Source organism: Gavialis gangeticus, unplaced genomic scaffold, assembly GCF_001723915.1.
Source record: "Gavialis gangeticus isolate Ggan-Ray unplaced genomic scaffold, GavGan_comp1, whole genome shotgun sequence".
NCBI classification, from domain to species: domain Eukaryota; kingdom Metazoa; phylum Chordata; order Crocodylia; family Gavialidae; genus Gavialis; species Gavialis gangeticus.
The window spans coordinates 493,360-514,322 of NW_017729020.1; the positions used below are offsets into that span (position 1 = coordinate 493,360).

The 20,963-nt window shown below is 42.2% G+C and overlaps 1 protein-coding gene across 1 annotated transcript in view; it reads left to right on the forward strand.

Annotated features, from left to right (window-relative positions):
* The first annotated feature begins 17,216 nt into the window (after positions 1-17,216).
* Positions 17,217-20,963, forward strand: part of GKN2 (gastrokine 2) — a 15,277-nt gene continuing 11,530 nt past the window's right edge. Inside the window, exons 1-4 of the mRNA XM_019514294.1 lie at positions 17,217-17,228; positions 18,462-18,515; positions 19,541-19,672; positions 20,611-20,721. Of these exons, the coding sequence (XP_019369839.1) occupies positions 17,217-17,228; positions 18,462-18,515; positions 19,541-19,672; positions 20,611-20,721 (309 nt within the window). The remainder of the gene's footprint in view (positions 17,229-18,461; positions 18,516-19,540; positions 19,673-20,610; positions 20,722-20,963) is intronic.

The window sequence follows — 20,963 nt, forward strand, 5'->3', positions numbered from 1 at the left end:
GCCAAGAAGAGCCTGACCCTGTGGTGCGTGCAGATCCAGGGGGCACACGCCGCCCTGTGCCCTCCCCGGGTGCAAGCAGCAATGGGACCTGCCTCCCCCTCACCGTGAGCCGCGGTTCTGCCCTCCCACCCAGCCTGAGCAGTGCCTGCCCTTGCCCCCTCTTTCACCACAGGGGGCGTTAATCTGCCCCCCCCCCACACACCCCTTCCCTCCCTGCTACCCTTCTAGCACAACAGACTTACCAGCTGCAGGCAGCTCTCCATGCTGCCAGCTCTGCTCCTCGCTGCCTGAGTACTGCATTGTGGCTGTGCACAGCATGCGCATTTATTGGCCAAATTACTGGCCCCGTCAGGCCGATATCCAAGACAGATATATATATTTATATCGGTACCAATCCAATACTGGACCAATGTATCAGTGCACCTCTACTAATTATTTATTTTCTGGCTCAGGTCAGTTAATACACATGACAAAAACCTAAAAATGTTGATTTAACTCACTAGTAGGTTGTTTATAGAGAAGAATTTCTACAGAGAATAGAAATATTTATTTAGTAGAACAAGGGGTTATGCTTTGCTAAGAAAAATAATCTTTTTTTCTGTGGATGTGGAATTCCGAGTTCTTCTGCAATACGAAAAAGGATAATTGAATATTGAATATGCATGGTTGAAAAAAAGCCAGCCATTTTACTAAAATTCACAGCTATCAAAGCCTTTTTGAGTCAACAGATGAGTATCTGTGGTATCTCTAGTTTGACCATTCAACACGCACAAAACATTATTCTCATATAACTTGCCAATCAACTTTGAATCAGTAGTTTATATTTCCTTCTTGTCTCAGCTATAACATACAGCATTAAACTGGAAGATACATTCAATGTTCACCATGTAATATAGTGATATTCATATCCATCACAGCAAGAAGCCAAAGTTGCTATTGTTTTACATTCTTGAGGTGTGAAAGATTCAACTGATGTGATTCATTAAAAAAGTAACTCCATTGCTTAAAAGTTTAGCTTTCTCTGATAGCCCTTTACTTGATAAATATAGACTATTTTTTACTGTATTATAGGTTTGACTGAGTTTACCTTAAAGCATCGTATATTGTTTTTCTTCAATGTTTATTTGCAGAACAAAGATTTGCTTTGAATCCTTACGTTAAAATGGAAATTTTCTTTTAAAGATGAACTTGTTTTCTATGGTGTTCATAATGTTTCACAAAAATATACTGACTAAGCTATCAAATCAAAGTTTTTAAAGGCCTTCAGGTTTTCTTTAAGTCTCCCATCCAAATACTGACCAGATTTGAAAGATTTGTTTGCAAAATCACAGTCTAAATCAATATGGATGAGAGAAAGTATTGATTATTAGAAACATGAAGTAAATTGCTGTAATTCATTTTATTGACAGACTTTGTAAAACCAGAGAATACTTCAGTCCAGAAAGCATAAGGGATGAGAAAAAAAAATGCTTAAAAAAAAAAAAAGCATCAAAAACATTTTTTTCCTCATCAGTAAGTGGATTGTCAGCAGGCTGCTAGTCTTCAATGTTACCTCAGTCTAGTCAGGAATTATTTTACTTGTTAATATTAATGTCAGTACAGAAGCTGATGTGTATGAATCCCAGGTTCACTATGAAATACTGTTCATGGAAAATGTTGGGGCCTAAGGAAAAAGAAAACCAAAATGGGTATACTGGATTTTATCTTTGCAACTTACTGTTGTTAAGATTTTAATAATGCCTAGAAGTGATAAAATAAAAATGATCGAAAAAGAAATTAGTATAAAACAACCTGATAACATAAAACAACATAAAATTATAAACGACAACTTAAACAGTGAAAACTGAAAGACAGCATTTTGGTCAAATGATCAGAAATGGGTTTTTTCCCAGAATTTTCTTGTGGAAAATTTTGAAGTTTCAGGGCATTTTTACATATTCTGCAGGGAGTTTAGAGTGGCTCCGTGATCCACTCTAATGAAAGCTCCCACAGTGTCTCATGTATCAGCATTCCTGCACTTCAAAATGGTGACGGGGCACTTTGACTAAAGCTCATTAAATGAGCTTTAAAGTGCCTCCGCCACTGTTTTGAAGCATGGGGACTCCAAAACACGAGACATGGAGGCTGACTGGAGCATGCTGACTAGCATGCTCCAGCAGACTTGATTAATCGAGTCTGCTCTAATGTGCTCTAATTACAGCGCCTTGGAGCAGCCTCCTGGCACATCTACAGGCACCCTCAGTTTTTCATTTCAAGTCTCACTGCTCCGATTGCAATATCATGCATTCACAATATTCACTATGTCATACTCTGCAAAATTCACTTTGCATTTCTCCATTCAGAACAAACCAGGCAAGCTTTGATGAAGGTTTGGCTTCATTTAGAAACTCTCTGCAATCCAAAACATAGGTTAATAACATTCCACAAAAAACAACTGTCCAGACACACTAAATTTACTCTGGTGCAGCAGCGCTGAAACCAATTCAATCATTGGAGTGCAACACTGAACTAACATGCTTGTAAAACAGGCCTGATAATGGTCAAGCAAAATTACCCTCTGTTTAGTACAAGTCTTAAAATCACTTTGGGGGTGTCTAACTGTGCAATTAGTGCACATGAATAAAATCCAGAGCTAATTGCTCGTGTAGATGCCCCCCAAATTATTTTGAGACTTGTACTAACCAGAGGGTAATTTTTCTGCACCAATACCAGACCTGGTTTACAAGCATGTTAGTTCAATATTGCAGTCCAGTGATTTGATTGATTCCAGTGTGCAACCCAGTCAGAGGAGTCCCAGATGGTCCTGGGGTTTAGCTTGCCAGCTCAGGATTGCTGTGACCAGGCTCAATGTGCTGCAGAAGAGCTGGCTGGGGCACGAGGATGCTGCAGTGCTGGCAGGCAGCCTCAGCACTGAAGCACCCTTGTGCCCCAGCCAGGTGGGCAGTGCCTATACATGCACTACTGCACACAGAGAAGCTCCACAGCAGGGTAGTGCTTGTATTTACAAGTACTGCCCTGCTGCAAAGTTCATTAATTTCATGTGCCATAATGGGGGTGCAGGTGTAGACACTGAGATATTTACTGTGCCATTAATTATTCAGCTGTGTATAAGTGTCTCATGTGGATGCGCCCTTTGCATTTCTATATGTGAAAAACAGTTTCCAAGTATTCCAAAGTAATAAGAAAATGCAAAAGTATCCACTGCACTATATGAGGTACCCAGGGTGATACAACAGCATTTATTGTTTCTACTGAAAATATGAAAAACACCCACCTTGCCATAAATTATCTGTGATCTGTCTACTTCCGCATCTTACATATAAAAGCAGCATCTCTTCAGTCTGACTTAACTATGAAAATGCATGAAGTGGAACTTAAGAGGTATATGGGTCTCAGCCATCTATCATGCATTCATATTTATTCCTGAACTACCTAAGAAAAGCTTTACTTACTTGCAGTTACTGTTTCATCAAGTAAAGGAAGTTTATTATAAAATTATAGGGCATGTCAGTGATATCAAATAGCCAGTACCCTAACAACAGTAGGATCTAATATTCCTTTCCCTTGCCTTAAATACTTTCTATTTTCTATTAAAAAAAGCATTATTTTTAAATGAAGAGGACCTAGGCCTGTTGAAGTCAGTAGCAAATTTCTCATTTACTTCAATGAAAAGTAGAACAGTTTTATAATACTATCAGATGAACCATACTATTTATTACATTTTACCTCTGATTTTTAGTGCCCTGATCTATATAGTTTTAGAAGCTATCAGATGGCATTTAAAAAGGTAAAATTGATCTAAATTAGATTGTTGTGACTAAATGACAGACAATTGTGTTGACTGAGATTACCGATACCAAAAGAATAGAAAGGATAATGGACATTTTTTGTGCAACTGAAAGAGCCACCTAAATCAGCTGGCCTGAAGGGAACGGGCTAATTCTGGGGTGCAGACAGAAGTGACAATTTTCACCCCTGACAATTCCCTGCAGCTGTGTCATAACTTAGGTGTATGGCTGCAGAGAGCTTTTACAATAACCAACTGTGCAAAAAAATTAACCTGTGCTCAGTCAGGTAAGTAAGTGAAGGCACTCTAAATTAAAGCACCTTAGGGAACTTGTATACAGTTCCCTGTGAGGGTTACCTGTTATGCCCCTAGTCTGCCACAGGGAAGAGAAAGAGAGTCTCCTCTCTGTGCAGCTCAGAAGCCCCCAGACCGCCCCCGCCCAAAGACCCCTGGCCAGCATACAAAGCAGGTGATGGCACCCTTCCACTGCCTGGCCTCTGTCAATGCATGGAGGCATTGAGCCCCCATGCACAGGAGCTGCATGTGTGTTATGTTTCAATGACACTTTAACTAAGTACTTTGTGCAAAGCGCTTAAAGTTACTTCTGTAAGCATCCAAGGATGTTAACTAAGTCAGGAAACCCGTAATGCTCGAGAGAGAGAGAGAAGTCACTAGTCACTAAACGTATTAGATGAAAGCTGGAGCTGCCAAATTCAGAGCTATATTTTGAACCTTGGAGTCAAGTCACTGTAGCATCAAGGGATCCTTGCAAAGTGCAGGTACAAATCCGTGTTGGATCTTGGGACCTTGTGGGAACATCTTGTGTTTGGTGATGTTCATATTTGGAATCTTGCTGCTGGCCCATTTCTATTTAGGAAAGGGACATACTTGCCTCGTTTTGTGCTGCAGATTTGATGAGGGGTTTTGGTGCATGACATGTCAGTTCTGACTGTACTCACCCTGAACTTGATGAGCAATGTAAGTTGGAACTCCTTTGCACTGAGCATGAATAGACTGTCAAAATGAGGCCAGGTCACTGGCTGTGGTTTTTGAGACAAGGCATAGCACTTCTTTTGCAGGAGGAGCTTTTAAACCAGCACTCTGAACACCCAAGAAACAAAACCAGAATAGCGACAAGTTAATGAAAGGGAAGACTGGGTTGAAAATTCATATACAACAGTACACATTCCTTTTCTTTGCCATTCATAACAGTGCATTCCTTTGTCATGATGCACAGGGCCTAAGTGAATGAATACAAGCTAGGAGTCAGCTCTCACACTGGGTACAAGTAGAAAAAACAGGAAGAACTAGAGACTGAGGATTCAAAGATCCTCTGAGAAGGGAGCAACAATGCCTGGGAATGGTGGAATATTGCCAGTGTCTTAACTATCTGAATTCATGGACATGTGAAAATCCATTCTGCTGTCATTATCTGTGTAAATTGAGCCACCTTCACCATATTTGTACACATATTTATACCAGGGCAAAGAAGGTGTGACACACTACAAAAGCAGATGAGTAGTATTTTTCATCTGGTTTGGTATACACTGACTATGCAAAGTGCTGTGCAAGAACAGTTGGTGCTCTCAAGGTCAGAAATAAAGGCTGAGAGGACTGCATCAGACTGAATGAGAAACTTCTATTAGCTTTTAGAGTCTCCATCCCATTCCATCATTTTAAGAGGACTCATTTTTTTACAAGCAAACTCCTCAGTCTCATTCCCACTTCCCCTCTTGGTCTTACCTTTCTTTTTTTGATCAGTTGAGGAAAGAGTGCAGAGTCAGGCACAGTATTTTTGTGCATTTTGGAAACAATGCAGACTTTCTCTGAAAATATCCTGGTTGCCAGGTAGCCCTGTAAAATAAAGTTCCAGAGGCTGGTATTTCATTTAGGCTACTCCTTCCTCATAACTGAAATACGTTGTAGAGTTGGGGCCTTGGGATAGAATAGAGGTAGGAAAAAAAAGTGTGGTGTGTCGAGTTTTCACGGTGCAAACAACATGGACTAGGAAAATAAGAGTTCCCGATGTCTGTTTACTACAGAAGCCTGTCCTGAGGACTGACCTGGGCTTTTTTTTAATCATGGGTGAAGCAAATGGTTATCACCATTGCTGCTGTATGTCAGAAAAGTCCTGCTGTTATAGTTGTGTGAATAAACACTGTTGAAAATGCAAGTGCAGCACATCTTGCATCAGAAATAATAGGATTAATGGGGACATTTTTCAAAGCATCTAAAATCCCAGGAGTTCAAGTTCTATTGATTTTCTTGGGAACTTTTCTTTGAACATCTCTTCCCAACAAGCTGAATTATTTCGTCACAAAAGATCTGGATCCTGATTTAGATTACTGAACTAAAGGTGAAAAATATTAGAGGGCTCATACACTGCTTACCTTTAGCAAGAAACACTCTTATCAGTTTTGACTTTTAATGAAGCTAAAAAGAACTCTATTTTTAAAAGATGTAGCAAGCCCAGATTCTTTTCTTACTTACACAGGATATATTCAGAGGAACTCCATTTAAATTAATAGCTTTATCACCATAATGCAGGCAGCGAGGAAGGGAATCAAGCCCATTGGGGCTTCATCAACACCAATGTAACTTGGTTCACTGTAGTGCAGCTTTGGGCGAGTATGAGTAACACTATTGAGTCAAGAAATCTGCATGCTGACCACTTACAGTTTCGTCGTCCCAGACCAAGTTTCAGGAGTTCCACCCATCGTTCATGTCAAAGTTGGCTACATGCTTATTTTTGCTGATGCTCAGAGTCTGGTAGGAACGTCTGGCTTTGTTTCCCTGATTATTTTCATCCACATCCTGATTTTAAAAACAAACAGAAAACACCTCCAAGCTTTTAGGCTGTGTAATTGAGGTCATTAAAAATGTTTCCATAACCATGAGTAATTTGGAAAAATCATTGCCCTTGGAATCATATTAAAGGGATACACGACAGAGATATTTCAGGGGATGGCCAGAAAACTGCTGATGCTATTTTAACAAAACCTTGAAGTCTCTTAATTGGCTTACAGTTTGCTTCTGGGTTTCACATACCTGTCATTTCACTGGCGTATCATTACAGTTAGTAAAATAAAAACAACCTTTTTTTGCCCAACAGTGCAAAATGCCCTGCAGACCGAACAGAATTTTTTTTGTGGATAAAACATCAGTGTCAATCAGAATTTGGAGGGTTTCCATCCAATACCTCAAAATGAATTTTCTCCTGCAGTTTTTCCAAGGAAAATCATATCAAATTCAAGGAGAATATAATACCTATTCAGCTCTCTCTACCTTGTAAACTCTGGGCATACAGAGTCATTTAGACATTTTTGTGACTCAGGTATTTTCTACCTGATGAAGTAAAGACAATCTTGTACTACATCAGTTTTGTGTGCTGAGGATAGTTTAGATTAAATTTTCAGCAACAGGCTTTCCAGACATGAAGAATCATACAGGATAGACAAAAATTTTGACAACAGCAGCGCACCGCACTCGTGCCAAATTATTATACTTACATCATTAGCGAGAACTGGAGCCAGAAGGACTCCAAGGAGAGAAGCAATCACAATCTGAAATGTACATAAGAACAATAACATTGTTAAATAGTTGTCTTGCTAAAAGAGGGTTAAGGTGTAAGTTTAGGTGTAAAGTTTAGTACACACTTAAGTGTTTTGCTGCTTTGGGCCCTATGCTTTAGCTTAGCTTAATATTATTTTATTGTGTTAAGGTAATCATATCATGAAACTTCTTATCAGCCTCAGCAACATGGTTTACTCAGGTAGAAGGCCCAATATTTATTACATAACACTTAAAACCTACAGTAAAGGGTATTTAAAAATACTGTAATGTCCATCGTGTGCCCGGTGGGACCTCTGGTTATAATATTTAATTCCTTAGTAAGATCTGGTCTTACCTTGAGGTTTTGAATACTGAGTAAAGTGGTAATAGTATGTAGTATATTTATAGCCACGTACAGTTAGGTCATGGTTGTTCATCATAACCAAGTACAGAGATTCAACTGCCTTCCCTACTCCCTTAAGAGTCCTACATGCCCCAAAGAGACATCTTGACAGCAGTCCTGACCTTCTCCAAGTAAATTTTGGACTGGCAAGGAAAGTCTCCTTGCCACTCTGCACACCCAGACTACACCAGAGTATCGGACCCAGATCAATATCTAGCTATACTTGTTTGGAAATGATTTGCTCCAAGGCAGCATAGATGAGAAGGTCTTCTATGGAAAAGAAGGAATATGGTTGTCACGGAGTGGGGCCTGCGAGCGGCCGTAATCCCGCTAGCGCCCCCTTGCCGTGGCAAGTAGGAGATCAGCACCCTCTAATTCTCGCCCGCCACGTCTTTGATCTTGTATAAGGTAATATGGGAGGCTGCCTATGATCTCCTGTAATCTTAGGGTGACTCGGTGCACCCCAGCCTTATGGGCTATGCGTGCCTCCTACCTCCCCTTTAGCACGCCCCAAGCCTCGCAGCTGTTCCTGATGTTCTCGTGTCTCAAACTTCCGCTAGCCCTCCCCGGGCTTCATTCTTACCGGCTGGCCCCCCCCCAGGGCCTATGCCACGCGCTTCCTACGCTCTGGCCCCTCTTGTCCCTCACTGGGGCCTTTATCTGCGCTACGCACGCCTGTGGCTTTCCCACTAGCCGGTCCCGCGCTCTCGTGCCTGTGGCTCTCCCGGAGCCTGCTTCTGCCCGCTCGCACCCTTGGCTCCCGCCGAGCCTACGCACCAGCCCTGTCTCGGGCTTCCCGGCGCTGGGTCTCAGGTGGCACGTAGCCCTGCCTGGCCCCTGACCCTTCTCAGGGTCCCTATGCCACGCGGCTCTTGGGCGCTTGCCCTCGCCGAGCCTGTGTGCCCTGGGCTCCCGCCGAGCCTGCGCGCCAGCCCTGTCTCGGGCTTCCCGGCGCCGGGGCTCAGGTGGCACGCAGCCGTGCCTGGCCCCTGACCCTTCTCAGGGTCCCTATGCCATGCGCCTCTTGGGCGCTTGCCCTCGCCGAGCCTGCGCGCCAGCCCTGTCTTGGGCTTCCCGGCGCTGGGGCTCAGGTGGCACGCAGCCGTGGCTGGCCCCTGACCCTTCTCAGGGCCCTAGGCCCTTACTGGGCCGAATACTGCCCTCTTTGGCTGGGGTCTCAACCCCACACCCCGCACCATGCTGGTGCCAAGTTGCCGCGCCTTCCCGGCGCTGCTCGGAGCCCCCACAGGGCACCCAGGAACCCCCAGACTACTGGGGAGCTCCTGTGAGGCCTCCTCACACCCCTACAGCCTCACCCGGTCCTCCGGATGATACACACAACTGAAACATAAGCCAACCGGCTGCAACCCAAAGCATAAGCCCACCGGCTATAACAACACAATCAGCCTACCGGCTTCTACATCAAGTCCCAGCCGTCCTGGCTCTCGGGCCAAAGCCTTCTGGTCAGGCTTCTCTCCGCCTGCACCAAAATGCAGCCCTCTATGTGCCAAGCAGCACTGCTCAGCCTAGCTCTCCCACAGAGCTCTTACACGCAGCTGTTTACACGCGGCCTGCCCCCTTCCGGTCACATGGCCGACCTGGTTACTCTAGCAACCCGCAGCTGAGCTGCCCTGGTGATTGGCATCTGCTCTAATCCTTACTCAGGCACGGGGCACCCAAGTGCCCCCGTGACAATGGTATTTGAGGGGCATTTAAAAATCCTCCCAACATAGCTATGTTGGTTAGGGGTGTGAAATATCACACTCTCTAGCTAAGGGTAGCTCTGCTGGCAAATTCATCAGTCCCAATGCAGCCAGGGTGACAAAAGAAGGCACAGGTTCTGTTCATTAGGAAAGTAGCTTTATTAAAGGCATCACAGAAAATCCTCTCCACTGCTTTCTGCTGGATCTCCACTAGGAGACTTTGCTGCCACAGCACTACCAACAAAGCTGTAGTGGCAGATGCTGCACAATACAGATAAGCCCTTTGGTTTGTACAGAAATGCTATTGTTTCCATTAGGACCTGTTTATTCCACAGATGGTTCTTAGGGGGGTCTTTAATGAAAGTAGAGATTCGCCAGAACAGGCCCAAACCTTTTTCTCTTATGCATATGCAACTCCTGCTGAAGTGAGCAGTAGTTCAGCCTGTGTAGGGTTTCAATGCTCTGGGCAGCCCTACTATTGTATGAGAAGAAAGCAATAAATGTACTCACAGCGAGCTTCATTTCAACAGCAGAGGAGATACAAATTCTTCTGGAAAAAATTATTTACTGTCTTCCAGTTTTATACCTGGGTTTCCCAAGAACAAGTATTGGGCAAAACTTATCTTAAGGGCATGTCCTCACTTATTTGTTGTGTCGTACACTATTTCACAATGTCAGTGCTCTGTTAACAGAGGATTTTGATATCAAACTTGTAGCGAAAATAGATACTTTTCTCTATGTTTCTTTGTTCCTTGTTTTAGTATTAACCCCTGCATTCTGTAACTTTCCACCCACATGGTACAGGATGGCCCACTACGCATGTCTTACATGTTGCCCAGGTTTGGTTTTGTAATGACCAATCAAAATGTAACACGCCAACTAAAAATTGCTAGCTCAATAAAAGCAGCGCGCGTGCTTTGTTTAGGGTCAACACTGATTTGAGCAACAAGCTCCTCTGTCGGCCTGCTTGCAAGCAATAAAATAGGGTTGGACCCAGCCTGAAAGTGTGACTCTTTTCTAGAGGTGAATTGGACTAGCCTCCAGGGGATAAAATCAGCAATTTATGCAACAAACTGATAGGATTAGTCACCTACAGCAGATAAGAGAAAAAATGTAATAGCTACATTCAATACACTTAATGATAAATTTCTGGTATGCAGATTACTCTTCTTTTAAAAACTGGTGGTAAAAGCCAGATGATAAATTCTTAAAGTCAGATAAAGAAGCTTGCAAAGAAGAATGTTTCCAACCATTTTGAGTTGGTCTAATAAAAGATACAATTATTTACCCTAACACCCTTGTCTGCCTATGTCCTTAAACCAACACGGCTACAACCTATACCCCTAAAGTCAAACAACATCTCAGTGAAAACCTGTCTACAGGGCAAAAACCTCACCCTGTTATTTGACATTGATAATGGGCAAAAGGTTGCCAATGCTGTGCATTCAAAAATTGGTTTAAGTCGCCCCCTGCCAAAATCATGAAAAATAACAAGATCAGTTAAAAAATAAATTACATCTGGGGCTCCTTCTCTTTGCCATCAGTTCCTGAGCCTTTTGAGTACCTTCACTTCACTCTGTCACCAAGAAAAAAAAAGAAAGCTGGAATGCTCAAGCTATCTTTTGAAATCAGCAGATGAGGCTTGAAAACAATTTCTGAAATATGAGACTTAGGATAAAACACTGTGAGAATTATCAACCCCTGACTGTGGGTGGAAGTCATCCATATTGGAGACTTTCTGGAAAGACCAGATTTATTATTACTATTCTTGCTATTGAACATATTATAGTAGTGCCAACTGTGTGCAAGGTGCTTTCCAAGCCTTTAACAAATGTAGTCTCTATTCCAGTAAGCTCAAAACGTAGGGACATAGATGAGGGGAAAAAACAGTAATAGGCATCTTACATGCACTGAGTACAAGTCAATTCCAACTGCTCTAGAGAACAAGAAAAAAAGACTCTGGCTGGGTATGAACATTCAAAAAGTCGAAGATGGAGTAGATCTAAATGACACGGGGTTTTTTGCAAGTGGTGTAGTTTAGGTTGTTAGCAAACACAACACACTTTTGTGGGGAGGTTCTGCCATTTTTAAACCAGTCTGTGTGCGCCAAACTTCTGTTATGGGTATAGACTGGTTTCCAATTCCCTTATACTAGTAAAAATGTAATGTCTGTAATGCCTTAGAAGTAGAGAGGGAAGGAGATGGCCTCAATAAGATTATACCAAGAATACCCGTAGATGCATGTGAGGAAGCATAGAGGTGGTTGTCTGGGAAGCTGCTGAACACATTTGAGAGGCTGAGAGCCCTGGGCCAGCAGAGGCAATGGAGAGGAAAACAAAGCATGTTTTTTGTTTGTTTTTAACATTTTAAATGTTGAAACTTTGCTAGATTTCAGAACTTGGGGGGAAACCAGCTATTTCGACTTAGTAAGATTTTGCTGTGTTCTACACATTTTGACTGATCCCGCCACTAAAAAGAGTGTGAATATGTAGAATTTGCACAAGACGACGCTGCTGCTGTAGCATTTTACACCAGACTGCACTCCTCTTACCATTTGCATAAGATGCATAGTAGTGGGGGATCAGGCTGATAAAGTATTGAGCAAAGTGACTTATAGCTTTTCTAATCAGTCTGATTTGCAGATGGCAAATGCAGGTGCGTGTGTGTGAAGCCTGTGGGATGCAATAGACACAAAGAAGCCTCTTGTTTTCCTTGGAAAATTGATATACTGGCTAGTTCTCATGAGAAAGTCATCAAGAAAGCTGAACTATTCAATGCTAATCCCTATGCTGTCATTAAGAGTGACCTGGAAAGTAATTTTGTCCATGAGTCCAACAACCACAGCCATTTTGGCCACCACAGTTAATACAGTGCTCTTGGAAGTCTGAATCTCTAAATCCTCCATTAACTTGTCGTTGCTTACATAACCTGTAGAAATCAAGACAGAAATCAAGGAGGAAATAAGATCTTACTATTCATGGTTCGACTCCTTGGCCAGTTCTGTGCTGTTCTCTGACGCTTTCTTTTTAATACTTGGCCCAGAACAGTTTCTCTCTCTATACCGCATGTTAGGGCCAGCAAATACCTTGTGTACCAGTATGTTGGTGAGTTAAGAACCAACCTGACCCTTTAATGCAAAGCTCACGTGGGTCCTTTCCTGAGGCTCAAAGACATTTTTGTTTTGTTAATTGTAACCCGGGCGGTACTCCAAGAGGTACCCCCTCTCCAATTGAAGGGATCAAAGCAGGTGCACAAGCGCTGTGGAAGGTGTAGGGACTCTCCTCCCCCTATAGAGCAGAGCCAGACCACCAATGGGGACTTAACCATATACCTTTTAAAAGAGAGAACAATACTGAGAACATAACCAGTATAAACCAGGGGGTATAGGGGACAGTACAATGCCCCGAGGGGGCAGGATTCAACAAAGGTTAGACACTTACAATCACAGACATATTCATCCAGTTGACAAAAGACAGAGTTAACCAAAGTGTAAAACACAAACAGCAGAACAAACAATACGGGTTGGGGAAATATAAAAGGCACAAAATGCAAAATGTCAAATGACAAGGAAATATAGGGCCTTGGTACCTGGAGGGGGAGAAAGGGGGAAAACACAATGGCCCCTTTCCACTGCAAGAAGAATTTCTCCCTGTTAATTCACTCACCCCACCTGGGGCATGAACTTGGAGCTCCCACATGGTGTGCAGAAACTCTGCTATGCATGGGCACTGCTCCCAGCTGCTGGGGGTCTTGACCTTCCCAGGGCCCCAGCCTCACATCCAGCTGCCTGGCCTCTGATGGAGGAGCTGGGAGCAGAGCTGGGAACCTCTCACGTTGCTGCTCAGATCCTTGCTGGAGCGGGGGAGCCTCTCCTGCCGGCCGCAGCCTCTCCCAGGGGATCCTGGAGCCCAGTGGGGAGTCTCTCCTGCCAGCCACACGCCACGCTGCTGAGGGTCCCACTGCTGCCGGCAGGTCCTGCTCTTTCAGGCTCTTCTGGGGCACTGCTCCTGCCCCGCTGGCCCAGCTCTTTGAGACGTCTTCCTTGCGGCCCCTCGCTGGTCTCCTGAGTCAGCTGCGCTGCCCCTTTTATCCCCCTCCAGGTGACCCAAGGGGCAAATCAGGGGACACGGCGGGGTGAGTCTCTGGGGCCTGCTTGGTGCGGAAAGGGAATCCCAAGTCCTCCAATCACCTTTTGCCCCTTCAAACCCCTGGGCTAAGTCACTGCCCGCCAGCCCGTCACAGAATTGTCCACATTTCTTTCCATATCTTGTTTTCAAGCAGAACCAGAAATACATATATTGCAAAGATGTGATTTCAAATGATTTGATTTCTAACTATTTCACATGGTGAATCTTGCCTGATTCTGTCTTGGTCTTCGGGAATGAAACACCAGGCCGTGTGGTTCCCGGAGTAAACATCCCCATGTCATGGTCTAATATAGTATCAGTGTAGCTACTACAGGTGGTCAGACTACAGCAATTCCAGTTTAGCTAGGTGCAGTTCAAGAATCCAGGCCTCAGCCTTTTCTCCAGCCCTAAATCCAAGTTCTGCTCAAGCATAAGTAATTAAGTATGGAGGTGGGTGCTGTATATTTTGTTGATTTTTGAGGTGGTGCCATGTGCTTTCCTTTCCCAGCATTAGCGTATATCCTCTGGAAGAAGCAAATATTTATCAAAACTGCCTGAGAAAACCATGAATCACCAGAAGAGATTTTTTATTTTGTATTTTCATATGTATTTTCTCCATTTTAACTTGTTTGATTTGCTTTCCTAGCAGTGTTAGTTTAATGCACTGGAATGTGTTGGCTATTGGAGATTGGCTTTAAAATGATGCAAGCCTATCCTTCTTTCTATTTTCCAGATCCTTAAAAAAATTACCTGCAGTGAGTGGTTACACTAAATAATAGGGTGAATTCTCCTTTTGGTTATGGGAATGGAAAGTAAAGCCACCGCTTTAGTGGTATGGGATTGTCAGAAACTACAGGCAAGTTGCACCCTCAAAAAATATCAGAGACATTAATAAATCAATGTTATTTTTGTTGTTGTTTTTTTACATTCTCTCCCACCTCTGGTCTTCTTCATGGTATTACCGGCCTGGCCTTGAGAATAACAGGTGAGAACAAAGTAATCTGATTCAGATATATGGAAAGGCAAAGACTGTAAGCCCACCCCTGATTTACTGCTAAATGGAAAGTTTAGCTAAAGCTTTTAGACTTTTAGGTCAAGTGGAAGAGAAGTGTGCCTTTGGGACTTCACCTCTATCACCAATGTTCAGTGCCTGCATGGTTTTGTCAGCCTCTAAGATCTCTCTGTCACGAGCTTTTCCAATGTGCCCGTCATTTTACTATCATTTGACAAAGGTTGATAAGGGCAGCTTTTCTATTCTAATCTAATCAGACCCATCACATCAGTTTGGTCCTCACTGACATATATTTGGTATATTATTTATTTGTCATTCATTTGATACACATCTGTATCCTTGATTATTGCATTAGTGGAAAGCTGTGCAGTATAAAATAGAAGTATGTATTACTTATCCTCTTCTCATTGATTATTTATTTATTTATTTTTTTGCAGAGACATGCTTCTGCAGAACTGATTTTTTGGACAGATGATTTATGTTATAGAAATTTGTTCTTTCTATTTTGTATTCAATCTTAGAAAAATGAAATAAGCATAAATTGAAATAAATTTGTAGAAAATATCCAGAACTGTGCAAAAGTATTGTAAAATTGTACAGTTTCATTGTAGTGCATCAGGACAGCAAACAAAACCTTCAAAAGTCACACAGAATGGGCAAAGTTTAACTGTGATCCAACCTGAGTGATTTTCTGGATTATGGCTCATGCTCCTTGCAGCGGCATCGTGCAGTAAAGTGGGATTGCATTTCTTTTTAAATGACTGGATGGCTTTAAATCTGTTGATCGATTTGGGATGGCTACTCACATGTTCCTAGCTTTATGTTTTACAAACTTGTTCTAAAAATGCTACCATTTTTCCCCCATCTTAAATGAGGTGCGGTAAGATATTATTTTAATATGCTGAAAAGAACAGGTCATGGAAAGTGCCAAATAAACACCAGAAAAACAAAGTTTTTTATTTATCTACAGAAAACACAGGAGCCCTCCCATCACCACAGCTCTGCTATGTCTGTCCTGACCTTTCTTTGCATGCAGCTTTAGAGGCAGGAGACTACAATCACAGACTATTATTTTGGAGGCTGTTTATTATACCTTTTAAATTGGATCTGGATCAACACTTATTTGCTGGAGTCCCGAAAAGATTCCAATAGACACTGGATCTGGTCCCGTGGGACGTCTGGCATCCTTTTATTGATTGCCATGGTCTTGCTACTTTACTGCAGTTGTGTTCAAAGAATCTGCCAAGCTTAATGAACTCTAAACATGCATATACTATTAACTGATTACATTGATCCTGCAATGAAGGAAAATCAGTCTAGTTTTCTTTCTCCATCATGCATCTTGACATTTTTATAACCCAGTAGAGCTCTTACCTGAAACATGGTTTCGACCCATTTCTGCTTAAAACCCTAGGCGCCAAAATTCTTGACATTCTCTTCCCCTAAGCTCACACATGCACACACGTCTCCACCCTTTGAATTAATGCATTATCTGGCAGCAGTGTTCATTTGTGTGTATTTAAGGAGGTGTCCATCTCAGTGCCCGTAGGCAAATATTTTTTTTTGCCATATGCCCCTGTGCTGCCTGATACAAGATCCTAGAAAGCAAATATAGCATGCGCAAGTCATTTTTATATAATCATTTTTCATTATATGACCAGGCTGTAAAGTAGGTCAGTGTGGCCTATATCAGTGGTTTGCAGTCTGCAGTCCACAGATCACTGGTGGTCCGTGGTCCATTGTCTGAAGCTGGTGCCCAAGTCACACTGGCCCCAGCTTTTCCATTCAAAGGTGATGATAAGGCTTAATGGTGACTCGCAGGAAATGTTGAAGGTTGCAAGAGTGGTCCATTGGTCAAAAAGGTTTGAGGGTGATTGGCCTAAATGAACCAGAAAGGAACAGCAGTAAATGAGAACCATGATTCTCTTCTTTACATTGCTACTGCTCCGCTTCATAATCTTTCTGAACTTCATAAGCCCCAGCTTTTTTACTAAGGGAGACTAAGATTTACCCAACCCATGTATGCAAGGCATTATTTTTGTTTGTATCATAATTATCATTGGAATATTTCAGTCAATTTAAGTACAGTAGTTTTGCTTGGAGCCGTGTACATTTGGAAGTTTATTTGCAACTGTTTTGGAAGTGGTACCCAGAAAGTTGGTCTATTAGTTGATTTGTTACCTGTACTTGTAGGTTGTGATGATACAGACATTTCTGTCTAGGTTAGTGTATCTGGCTGTACAAAGGAAGAATATACCTTTCCCCTGTTGCATACTTTTGCTAATGAAGAAAACTAGACAAAATAAAATCATAGCTGTGTATTAAAAAGATTAAGCCAGCAGGTGTTTACTCTCACAGTTTAGTTATTAAAGAATAGGTATTTGAGAAGTGATTAATTAGACATTTTTCAGGGCTGATTGAAGTGCTCATATCAGGATTGGGTTATCTGCCTAAGGCACAAAATTCGGATAAAGCAGTTTACCATGGTGTGTCACATTGATAGGGAACTGCTCGAGTCAGAAAGCATATTGCTGTCAAGTGTTTTCCACACCTACAGTGAGATATAAAAGTTCGACGTTTCAGTGCTTTTTTCCATTTGGTCCACAACTTCTCAGTCTTATCTGGAAGAACAATGAACATGCTTGTGAGTATATTTGTCCCTTATTGCCACTGTAGGGTACAAAACTGAACACTTATGTAAAAAACATGAATTATTTTCTTTTTGCTAGACAGAAGAGTTTTAAGTAAGGTGAGAACTGTCTGAATAATTCTCTGACCTGTTTCACGTCTCGTTTGTAAGTGCTGGAGGGTTGACTTCTTGTGCATGCAGTAATCCCACTGAAGTCACTGGGATGGTTCTGCAGCTAACTTACGTTATATGTTTTGAGGGGAATTGGGGTAACAACATGGCAGCGATCAATGTCATTTTTGAATAGCAAGGAAACGTTTAAAAAAAAAAAGCCTGCCTGTTCCATTCCAAATGAGAAGATGAAGAAACCCAAATTGGAAAAATGTTTACATAAACAAAAAGTATGAGACAGGCAGAAAGCTAAAAATGAAGGCAAACAAGGAGTTGGGGAAAGAAAATGACTATTTCTGTATTTGGTGATTTTCATTCTTTACACGTAGAATGGCCTCTATATTGTTTTAAAGCAGGCCCCTGTCTGACTGGGGACCAGATCTGATTTGTGATATGCATCATCATATCCTGCCCCTGCCAGTGCCCATTACCAGATTCTTCGGCTAGAAACCACGTAGTGGAAAATTAAAGCAATATCAAACTTGCAAGATTTGAAACTCCCAAACTCGGAAGGATTTCAAAATCACACCTATCTACAGTTCCCCTGGAAATGTGGAGGTTTTCTGGTCTGAATTTCTAAAAGAGCTTGCTTTTGATTTGTTTTCGTTAATACGTATTCTATTTCAATGACTAATTGATGCTCCTTCACTTCTATTGATATATTATAGCTGACAAATTGAAACCTCACCAACAAACTCAGAGGAGATTTTTTTGGACATTCCTAATATTTCTAAGGCCAAAAAAATCAGACAAAAATTGTAAATAGATAGCTCAATAAACTTTTATACACCATGAAATCCACAGGTTACCTTTGGGATTAAGTGATTGCTATAAAGTTTCACAGTTTAACAAACAAAATAAAACATAACAGGAATACAAATACAGCAGGGAAATAGAATTCTCTTCCAATGGTCTTCATGTAATGCACAGCGGATAATTTTTCAAGCCTTGACAATACAACAGCTTCCCTTAATTTGTTAATTCAGAAGACCGTATATATTCATCTGAACTCTGTCCACTTGGCATGAAGTACTCATTGTTCCTATTAAATATGAATGCTGCTATTTTCTTTTTCAGGCTGCACTAATTGCTGTGTTGGGAGTCTTCTGGACCCAGGCAGCTGCATATCACGTAAGTAGACTGGGAAGGCTGTGTACTGCCTACCATTTATTTGCAATATGTTCCAAAAGTGGGAGGATGGAAAATTGGCTAATAGGAAAAAAGCCGTGATGAAACTAGCAAAATGTTTATTGCTGAGTCCAGAGAAAAAGTCATTTTTTGCCAAAGCAGGCAACCACATAAATTAAAGAACCAATTCTGCAGCCCTTAGGTGAGCAAAACATCCAGAGAAACCTGGCTGTAAGATTAGGTCCTAGAAAAGGAGAAGGCTTGTAATATCATCCCTTCCATCCCACCACATCACTTTACAGTTATTCCCTGCTATATATTACTGGCAACGTTGCAGCTTCCCAAGCAAATACAAGCCGCAACCCAGTACAATTTACCATTAAGAAAGTGTTAATTTATTTCCTATCTCATTCACTTTCCAACCATTGCTTCAGGTTGTAACTATTCTCAACAATTTCCCCTTTTCTTCATATTTATGTACTGTTAAATCCTTCCTTATTACATAGCGACTAGACACAGTGGGACTGATGTGCCTTTACACTCTGGCTTTCTGACAGTGTGAAGGGGGCTTAAATGAGTGTGTCTGCAATTGATGCCTACTCCAAGGCCTCCTTTCCCTGCCAGAGAGGTGTAAAGGGGCTTCAGTGCAATTATGAATTGGGCTCTTTCAGCATATGGGAATAAGAACAGTTTACTGCAAAGAGAAGGAGATGGGGATTTACCACTCAGCACTACCTACTTATATATATGCCCTTATCCCATGGTAAGTATTTTAAGAGGGTTAAGTTACCATGGGATAGCTTTCATCTGCCATGATGTAAGAGTATACACACTGGCAGGTACCACGGAACCAGTGATACATGGTAAATCCCTACCCATTTTACTCCACAGAAAGTCACGTCTCCCTGTACCCTTATCTTTTTTATTTCGGTAGCCCAGGAATTATAGCAGACAAAACACTTCCTTCTTTGTTGTATTTTTGAGTGCAACAGAAGTTTCTGATAAAATATTTTGTGTTTTGTGCCCAGATCTACAGCATTACAGCACCTGGCCATGACTATGTCCTGCAAACTGTGACTATCGACAATGAAAGGGATCTTGCAGACATCCATGTCCGTAACGGGCTGGGCTCCTCTGACACCATTTTTGACTACAAACATGTAAGTAAACCCAAGTACCTTTTGCAGCACAGAGGCGTCTCTACGACGATATGTTTAAATATAGTGAAACACATTAATATATCAGCACCAGCATCATCAGTAGTAGCATCATGGGTTATTTTGACACTTGGGCAACTCCCATTGCAGTCCATGTAGTTCACTTTACATTTATATCAGTGAAGCCAAGGGCAGAGTCTAGATCAAAGTATAAGCAGAATTAGCAACTGGGTCAAAGCCAAAGGTCCACTTCTGCCTGAGTAGCTAGTGGCACATAAGGGAGTGATGGTACTATCATGTTCAGCTGCCTTTGCCTTACTGGCCCAGATGGCCAGGATCATTCATTTATTGTTAGGTTGGCTAAGGGTAGGCTTTGGCACACTTGCAAAGCAAGGTTTGAATTCATACCTAGCGCAAGATACTTTAACTGCTCTGTAGACCCAGCAAGCAGTTGGCTAATAGTAAATTGGGTATGTCTACATGAGATGTAGACCAATTAGCTCCACAGTACATGTGCAGGGCTATTAGGCTGAAGTAAATTAATTAACTCTGCAGCAGGATAGTACTTATAAACACAAGTACTATCCTGTGGTGGTGTTATTTAGTGTGTCACAATGCATGTGTAGATGCTGATGGCACTGGCTAGGGCATGAGGGTGCTTCAGTGTGGGGGCTGCCTGTGTCCCACACTGCCCTTCTGCAGCATGTTGAGACAGGTTGGAGCAGCTCTGGGCTGGCAGGCTGACCCCCTAGACCCTCTGCCAGCAGGGGCTGCTCTGACTCAGCTCAACATGCTGTGGTCTCAGGCGGATGTTCAAATGATGTACCTGGGAGCAATAAACTCTGGCATGATAAGCACCGGAGTTTCTTGCTTCAAATTAATTGCATATGTAGTCCCACCCCCTAACTTGTAATTTAATAGCCTGCTCTTGTGTTTTACAGGGATACATTGCAATGAGGGTGTTTTCCCGGAGGGCCTGCTTTATTATGAAGATGGAGAAAGGATATACCCTAACACTGGAAGAGATCGGACGTCTTGCTTATGAGAGAGAGGTGAATTTCTAGAGTGTCATGTACTGTGTATAAATTAGGGGCAATGGAGACATCGTGTGATGGAAACAGAAAATGTTGCCATGTAGAATACTGTAGAGTACTGTTCCTAGGAGTATAATTGGAACAGCAATGACAACAGAGAAGCAGCAAGCTAAGACTTCCAGGGAAGATCACATGCAATGCCACTCTTAAGACAGTGACTAAGGATAGCTTGGTCTGCAGTTTTAGATGTGTAGATTAGG